Source organism: Gossypium arboreum, chromosome 8 (assembly GCF_025698485.1).
Source record: "Gossypium arboreum isolate Shixiya-1 chromosome 8, ASM2569848v2, whole genome shotgun sequence".
Lineage (NCBI taxonomy): Eukaryota > Viridiplantae > Streptophyta > Magnoliopsida > Malvales > Malvaceae > Gossypium > Gossypium arboreum.
This window is the reverse complement of record NC_069077.1, coordinates 27,146,039-27,155,540: the sequence shown is the minus strand read 5'-3', so window position 1 is coordinate 27,155,540 and position 9,502 is coordinate 27,146,039. Positions and strand designations below refer to the sequence as shown.

At 31.9% G+C, this 9,502-nt stretch overlaps 1 protein-coding gene across 1 annotated transcript; it reads left to right on the top strand.

Annotated features, from left to right (window-relative positions):
* The first annotated feature begins 5,795 nt into the window (after positions 1 to 5,795).
* Positions 5,796 to 8,536, top strand: LOC108467418 (UV-stimulated scaffold protein A homolog). Its single transcript, XM_017768021.2, has 2 exons — positions 5,796 to 6,110; positions 6,379 to 8,536. Exons 1-2 carry the CDS (start codon positions 5,913 to 5,915, stop codon positions 8,203 to 8,205), a joined length of 2,025 nt encoding a protein of 674 aa, XP_017623510.1. The 5' UTR covers positions 5,796 to 5,912; the 3' UTR covers positions 8,206 to 8,536.
* The last annotated feature ends 966 nt before the right edge of the window (positions 8,537 to 9,502 follow it).

The following is a 9,502-nucleotide window of genomic DNA, read 5'->3' as shown; positions in this document are numbered from 1 at the left end:
TCTTAATGCATACTCGAGAGGCATTATATTAAGATTACCCGTCCGAGCTAAATCCTTTATATAACAAGGTCAATGGGATTACTCGTCCTAGCTAAATCCTATCTGCAACAAATGCATGACCTTATTCGGGAAAGCACATCTACTCACCAAAACTCAAAATTCAATTGGGACTTACCCCTGTTTCACCATTTCAGGCATATGTCAATTTTCTATCATAGCATACATGTAAGACGCATCAGCATAGATCAATTACATACAAACACAACTTTCAAGTAACATAATTACATATCCAATTAAGTTACACGAACTTACCTCGACACTTGTTCGCGTAATAATCTACTAATCTGAAATCTTTTCTTTTCATCGATCTAGCCTCGGGTTTGTGTTTTCCAGATCTATATAAGTGAATTTAACCATAAATTTCACACATTTCATATTTAAATGGACTCAATTTATGTCTTAGGTAAATTTACCATTTTGCCCCTAACTTTTTCATAATTTCCAATTTCATCCCTAAGCCCGGAAAATGAAACCTGTGCAAATTATTGCCTATTCCAAGCCTAACCAAAGCCCCATTACAAATTTTCCAGCACATGTATTCATATAATTTCAAAAAAATTCATCAAATTTTACATGTTTACATTTTAGTCTCTAAATCAAGTTTTCATCAAAAATCACTTTGTAAAAGTTGTTTATCTATCAATAATCTTTCATTTTCTACCATAAATTTCTAATTTCCAGCATAATACATCCATGACCCTTTTTCATACATTGATAACTTTTCAAATTAATCCCTCAAATAGAGAGATTAAGCTGTCTCGGTTTTAAAAATACCAAAATTACTAAAAACGGGACAAGAGAACTTACCCAATTAGGCCTTGAAAGTTTCTTCTCTCTCTCCTAGGGTTTCCATAAAATTTTAGGTTGAAGATGACAATAATAATATGATATTACTTTTATCATCTTTTAATTAATTTAATTATTTTAAATTCCAATTTAGTCATTGACCTTTTTCTATATTTCTATGGATGAGTCACCAAGAAAAATTAACTTACTTCTCTTAATGGTCTAATTACCATATAAGGACCTTAAGTTTTGAATTCCATAGCTATTTGATCCTTATAGCTACTAGAATTCAACTTTCGCATTTTACGCTATTTAGTCCTTCTCGTAATTAAACACTTAATTGATAAAATTTTCATATCAAAATTTTCACATGACATGCCTATTATAATACGGACCATATAATGAAATAAAAATCAATCATATTTTTGGGTCGGATTTGTGGTCCCGAAACCACTGTTCCAATTTCACTGAAAAATGGGCTATTACATAAACATTCAAATTAAACATGTTAAACATTTATTCAATTTAGTCCCGTAAATTGTAATATTTGAAATGCTCATATTTAACAATCTACCTGATCAATTCATGATCCGACTTTGTAATTATACTATAAAAACTACCAATTATCATTCTATACCATAATATTCAAAACTCTCATCCTTTTTCTCTTTCTACTTAATGTTGGGGATTGAATTGATTAAGCAATGAACAAGTACAAAATAACAGAATAAATTGAGAAGTTAAACACACAAATTAACGTGGAAAAACCCCTCTAAAGAGAATAAAAAAACCACAAGCAAAGATAATTTTACTATAATGGCAAAAGAATGAAGAGCACAAAAGATGGAGATAAAAACTAAATCCCGAAACCCGAAAAAAAAACCCTCAAAATTTAAACACAAAATTCTCCAAAAGTGTTATGAGTTCTAATATTTTTAATGAGTGTATTTTCTAAGGTTTTAAAAGAGCTATTTATAGGCTAAATTTGTAGGTCAAATAATAAAATAATATAGACTAATCAGAGTTTGATTGAAACAAATAAACAAAGTTTAACTAGGAGATTATCTCTTACATTTTACTGAAATATGAGGCATACTTAACACTTAATATTCAACACAGTTCTCACTTAAAACTTCAACAATTCAACAATTTAATGTCCCAACACTTGGCTTTAGTAATCTAATATCAAAGGTTAAAATTCAATAAAAAAAATAAGTGAAAAATCCCACATTTCTCCTTGTGAAAGCTATGGCAATAGAAAAGTAAAAGACCTAACTTTCCTTTTGATAAGCTATAAAAGTAACATATTTTAATCACATTCTTAATGCGTTTTTGGATGATTAATTATGCAAATTAGTGAATTTGATGCTCCTAATCCTTTAAATTCATATTTCTATACTTAAGAGAGCATTTGGGAGTGAAAGGAGCGAAAAACAAGCCAAAATCGGACAAATAGAGTTGTTTTCAGGATCCACACGGCATGGGCATTTCCACACAGACTAGACAGATGCCCATATGCCAACCCGTGTCGATTTCATACCCTGCTTCCCAAATACGTGGAAAAAACCCAATTTTTAGGCTTTCTAAGCATTTTAAAGTCTATAAATACCCATTAGAAGAAGACATAATGCGGAAACCAGAGAAGATTAAGGAAAACACTTGAAGAACGCCATCGGAACCAACTCAAAAGCGGATCTTCATCAAGATTCAATATCTCCCTTTAATTTCTTTCTAAGTTTTATTTAGTTTCTTTATATCTTGTGGTTATTCTGACTTTGAGATGTTTCTATTCAGGATTATGAACTAAATTCCCTAGATACCTTGGGAAGATGAAACCTATTTATTATTTGATTTTTGATTTACATGATAAATACTTGATTCTTGTTCTCAATTATGTGTACTAATTTCTTGTTTTAATATTTTCAGGATATTAATTCATATTTAATGTGCTTAATTCAGTGAAGCAAAAGTCCCTATTTAAGAATAGATCTACCATAATTTAGTGGAGTTGCATGCAATACTAGAAAAAGAACAACATAAATCTACTAGATTAGAGTCAAATCCAATAGGGGGTATTCATAGATCGAGTTAATGCAATGATAGGGGTTTTAATTAGAAAGAGATTTCAATTAATCAACCTAGAGTCAGTTGTTCTTACTCTTAAAAGATATGTTAACATAATTTAGGGATTTCTATGGATCAAGACACAAGTGAATAAATCGTTTAATTTAGATTCATAATAATAAGCGAAGTCTAGGTGGATTCTGTCCTGGGTATTGTCTATCCCATTGGTTATTATTCGATTATTTGTTTGATTTATTCTCTGTTGCATTCTTAGATAAATTAGTTTAGTAATTTTAGATTAAAACACATCACCTCAATTTGTCAGCTAGATAATAAGAAGGCGATAATTATTAGTACTTTTAGTCCTCGTGGATACGATATTCTCTACTCACCATAGCTATACTATTATTCGATAAGTGCGCTTGCCTTTGTTGTATTTATAGTTAATTTAGTGATCATCACCTTTAATGGCTCAATTACTATTTAAGGTCTGGTTCAATGTTTTATTAAATTCTATTAGTTAATGACTTGCAATTTGATTACTATAGTATGTTGGTTAATTATTCACTTAATTCCTTTTTTTATACAACTATCTAACTTCGTATTCCCATCAATTCCTCAATTTAAAGTTTTAAATGGCTATTCTTAGAAAGTTCAACTTTAAATCGAGTTTTTAGGCACCAATAAAAATGAGATCTTTACATGGAGTAACTTGCTCGTTAGCTAATTTAATTATTTGGTTAATAGGTTCATATTTTATAATAAGGACAATATAGTAAAATTTGCTTTTGAGTAATCTTACATTCCGTCAACCAAATACTTAAAACTTACATTTCAGCCAAATGAAACAAATAAGGTAATTTCACCTTACATCTGTAACCTTACATTCCCATAATCTTATTACAAAACGTAATCTAATATTTAATGAACCAAACGTCGCTAAAAGCAAACTGTGATTTAGATTAAAAATGATAGATAAAAGAACTTTCAAATTATTTATTTTTATGAAATTATTAAAATATGTAAAATTATAATTTTATTTAATAAAATAATAAGCATCATTTATTTTTAATAATTGGGGAGAAGAATGAAGATCATTGATATCGAACCTAAACTCTTATACCTAGAAATATAATACTCCTATCATTATATTAAGAGGTTGTTGGCATTTTAATTAATTGTTTTATAACTATTTTAAATTATTTATTGCAATAAATGATAATATTTTTATTTATTTTATATTTTTATAACAAAGTCAAATATTATTATTTTCACGAATAATAACACTATACCTATCCATTTTTAAAGTTTCTAATCGAATATTTTTCTTTTACATTCCTGGAATTTTTCTTTTCGGTGAAAGACTTGAAAGGTTTTAACAAAATTTCCCAATGAATACAAATTTCATATAAAGTATAATCAGAAACATCAATTAGATGGAAAGCCTAGTGTCGACACAATAAAAGAAATATAAAATCTATATGTATATTAAAAGAAAAGAAACTGTAATGTGTACGCATGATCAGCAATTAGGGTCAGCGTTCAATTAAATTAAATCAAATTGAATGAAAAAGATTTTGAGTTAATTATGTTGATAAATTTTATTTTATTATTTTAATTCGATTTAAATTTTTTTCAAATCGAGTTGAGTGAGATAGAATTCGAATCAAATTAAATTGAATATATTTGTTCAAGTTAAATTTTAAAAAATACTTTGGGTTTTTGTAACTACTGTCAGCTATTGTAATCAAATTTGTTACTAACTTTCATCCCTCATAATTTATTTATTAATCTTTTATATACAAGTTAGCTTCTTTGCTTGCTTAGTTACATTAATTATCTTCGATTCTTGTCACTATGGATTTTGAAATTAAAAATATATTAAATGTAAAAATATGTTTTTTAATAAAAGATATTTTAATGATAAAATGCAAAATTGATATCAATAGAAAATTTTAACACAAATATTTTATGGCATCATCAATAGTTTAATTTTAACAGAAAATGATAAAGATTCAATATAATTAAACAATTTAATAATACAAATAATACAAAAATTTAATTTAATAATATAAATAGTAAACATAAATTTGAAAAAATTTGAAGCTTAAAAGGAAGTAAAAGTTTTGCAAGGGGTTTGGGAGAAGTAAAAATTTTGAGGAGAGGGTAAAAGAAAAAAATTTGGGGGGTTGAGGGAAAGTAATTTTTTGTTGGGGAAAGTAAAAGGATTTGAGTGGAGGAATTGGTGAAATGGAAGTAAAAAAAATTTATATTTAATTTATTCAATTCGAAAATTTAGTTCAATTTAAACTTAAAATTAAAAAAAATCGAGTTAATTTAATTAATTTAATTCAAATAATTTAAAATTTAAATTTTTTAATCAATTTTTTATAATCAAATAGAATTTTAAGAAAAGCAAGACATTTACTATTCTTCCTGTAAATGCTATGCAGATGCAAAGAAAACAAGTACGATTAACTTTGTCCTTATTTATATACGATTAACTTTGTCCTTATTTATATCAATGCGGTGCAATCAGTGAAGGCAAAAATTATTGCCAGTTGTTCAAACTCAACTCGATGAATTGACTGAAATAATGGTCTAAACGGAGCTCAATCAACAATTTATTTCAACTCACAGATTTAGCTGATTTAATGTAAATATTTTCAAAGTTGAAAATAATATAATTCGTTTGTAAAATGAAAAGAGAAATAATAATGATTAAAAAAAAAGAAATGCATAATAGGGCTAATTTAGTGTTTGGGCTAGATTTTGGCAGCACACAAAACCTCCAAAGGGCCATGCTGAAGGCCTGTAAACCAAATTTTAACCATTCCCTCAGCCTAGGCCTTAGCCCAGTCCAGTATTCGCCTCTATCCGTGTTAATTGTTGACTTTGCTCGCAACGGAATTTCGCGGATAAGTTATTATAATATGATGCTATATAAATTAGGGATTTTGAAAAATAAATAACAAGAATTGGAAAACTCATAACATCGGGGCATGGCGATGCCGGTGGAGATGGAGATGGAGGAGAGAGGAAAAGTCTGGGCTTTGATAGAAAAAGCCACGAACTCGACTGCCTCCGAGGTTGATCCACGTCTTCTCAAAGCAATCAAATCAGTGGTGCGGTTCTCCGATTCGGAGCTACGACTCGCCGCCCATACCCTCATGGACCTCATGAAACGCGATCATTCCCAGGTCTTCTATCTATCCTTCTCTAACGAGTTAGTAAATAAGTGGATTTTGATTTCGGTTAAATTTCCCTTTCTTTCTTCAAATTTAGTTTCCTTGCCTAATGCACGTTCTGCAATTGGATTTCTAGGGCATCCAGTCTTTATTGTTGTAACGAAATTCAGGATCCTTTTAACTATTAATAATTTATTTTCTTTTCTAAATTGAAAAAGGAAAATGCTAAGAGATTGGTGTTTGAAGGAATTTGAGTTTTTGAGACTTGCTATTATTGCAGGTTCGTTATCTCACGCTTCTTATAATTGATGAACTTTTCATGCGGTCTAGGCTTTTTAGAACCCTTTTGGTTGAGAACTTAGATCAGTTATTGGCCTTAAGTGTTGGGTTTAGAAGAAATATGCCGCTCCCAGCTCCTCCGGCTATTGCATCAACTTTGCGTTCCAAGGCAATTGAGTTCTTAGAGAAGTGGAATGCATCTTTTGGGGTTCATTACAGGCAGCTTAGGTTAGGTTTTGATTATCTTAAGAATACTCTCAGGTTTCAGTTTCCTAACCTTCAGGAGACTGCAGCAAGGATAGAACGAGAGAGGAGGGAAAGAGAGAGAAGGACTAGGGAGATTTTACAGAGCAAGTTTGAAACGCTGAAGATGAATTTTAGTTCTGTTAAGGAAGAAATACAGGCTACAGTTGATGAGATTGGAGAATGTTTAGATATTGTTCGCACTAAAGAGGAAGGCGTGCCACACGTCTTATTGGATGACGAAGATTTTGTAGAGTTTCGGTCTTCTGAGTTGAGGCAGATCCGTCTTGATTCATTAAAGGAAGGAGAAAAGGTTCATGAGAACAGCGATAACAAAGTGGTTTTCGATGCATTAAGAGAGCTGTATAAGCTTTTAGTAACCAAGCACCTGGTTTCAGTACAAGAATGGATATCTCTTCTTGTAAGGGTTGAAGTGGCTGACAACAGGTCACGAGATTCCATGTTGAAGGAGTTGATTGATATCCGAAACAGTCTCATATCTGTGAAGAAGGATTGTGAAGAATCTGGTTGTACTTTACCCAAAACTGTGAATAAAAACGAAGAAGAGGAGGAAGACTTCTGGGAGGAAGGTAATTTGGGATTGACTGAGAATGGAAGTACTACTGAACCTGAGAAGCGAAGGGAGGTTCAAAGTTCCAACATTGAAAAGAGAAGTAAATCTGTTGAGGATAGGAATTCTAAGAAGTCTAATAAACAGAGTGGAAATCTTGCTAAAGTGTCAGCTTCTTGCAAGGTGAAAGCCAAAGATAAAGAATGCAGTTGTTCTAAGGGCAAAGAGTGTTCGGGTAGTGAAAAGTCTGTTAGGAGTGAGCTTTTGGCTGAAGCTCCAGTTCTCAGGTGGGGTTCTTTCATGGATTATTGGGGCTCAGTCTCTAATAAGGATACATTATTAAATCAGAAAGGCTTGGAGTTTGACAATCACTGGGGAAGAGTAGATTATGATGCCGTGATTCCAGCCGAGAAAATTGCAGAATTGAATCTTCAGTCGATTGTTTACCAGGAAAACTTAGGAGAGATCCAACCATGTCGTGCACCTTTGAAAAAAGGTGGACTTTGTCAGAGAAGAGACTTGAAGGTTTGCCCATTTCATGGGCCCATTATACCTCGTGATGATGCAGGAAACCAAATCAATCAGAGTTCTTCAACAGATGATACAGATCCTGGTTTAGGCTCTGATTTAGCAGAGCAGTTAGCAAAACAAGCTGTGAAGAATGTTAGGGAGCGAGATAAAGAGGATGCGAGGAAGAGAAAACTTGATAAACAGTCATTACAGCGGGAAAAGCTAGCAAGAGTTCGGGAGCACAATGATGCTGTTCTTCGTGATGCTGCAATAGCTTCAACATCAAGATCAACAGTTTTTGGAGAAGACATGGGGGAAACTGTTGGTGAGAATCCAGTTGGGAGAAACAAACAAACTCTAGCATCAATGCTGCGGAAGAAAGTTACAACGAAAGATAGGTTAGCTCAGAGACTTTTGAACACCCGGGCAACAGAGGCAACGCTAAGACAGATGACCCAGGGTGAGGATGCAACTTATAGAGAAACATTTCCCAATCAATGGTAGATGGGTTTCCTTATTATTAAGTTATCGGGCATTTCTTGAAGTGTTACGCCGATAAATCCATAGGGAAGTACTGGGCAAACAAATTCCAATGGTGTTCCTGTGCTTATATAATGCACAAACCGATCAAATATTAATTGCATTAATCAAGCTATTTCGATCAAATTCCTCTATGAGCTTGAGGAGTCTAGTTGTGTCGTTTTCAATCAGTCATGATAGCATTTAAGCAATAGACCTCATATTTTAAGTTTTGTGATATTCACGTGTTTGTTTTGTTAATTCTTGGAATATAAATAAAGAGCTAGAATGTTAGATCGGTTTTCTATGCAATAAAGCAATAGACTTCGTGCTGGTTGATTGGCTATGTTGTACAGTTAAAATTAACAAAATGAAATTGCCTAGTAAATTTACATCTTATATGCAAGGAATTATATATATCCATGATTTACGTGGTCTATGCCATAGCATGTAGCGCCCATTAAAAGAAAGTTCAGATAATTTATATAGGTTCAAAGTTCTTCCAAGAGACAATTGCTATAATATCCCAAACAACTGGCAAAACCAGGAGGAATCCAGCAAACCAGGTCAGACATGGGACATAGAAGGAAGGTTGGAACTGTATTTTTGCTTTGCTTATATGTTAGATTGGTTGGCAATCAATGTTATTAGTTAATGCAGTAGGGCCAGTAGGTGACCCTCCTTAAACCAGTAAACAGAGAATCACTAACTACAGTTTAATTTAAATGATCAAAATTTGAACCCAATTGGTTCATGTATTTACCCTTAAAAGATTGTCGAATCTCAGCATTTGTTATATCCTCAGCCTACAGGATTACAATTTGTCTCTACTAGTAAGTAGCCTAATTTCCCTTTCAAGTTGAAGTAACGTTGAACCCAAGTCACCTCCTTTTGCTATTATTATCCCATTCTTTCTCTCAATATGCATATTTATACGATGATGACGTATGGGGATGTAGTCCTGATAAGCACATCCTATTTTGTATAATCAGTTGCCAAAAATAGAAGACATTTTCAAACAAAAATCTTGGAGTAAAATGTAGGGTTTAATTATAAAATCGAAACTATATTTTCTCTTATCTGAAACAAATTATTCAGGAGTGATACTTTTAACACTCATTAATTTGAACCATTCATAAAAAGGGCAATATAAAATCTTCTTTTGTCAAATAATCACATTGGAACAATTAAAGTTAAAATCGAACCTTTAAACAAAATTAAAACTCTCTAACTATTGTTTTCGGCATTGGCTCCAGCTGAACCATTTCAAGTTTTCTTGAAG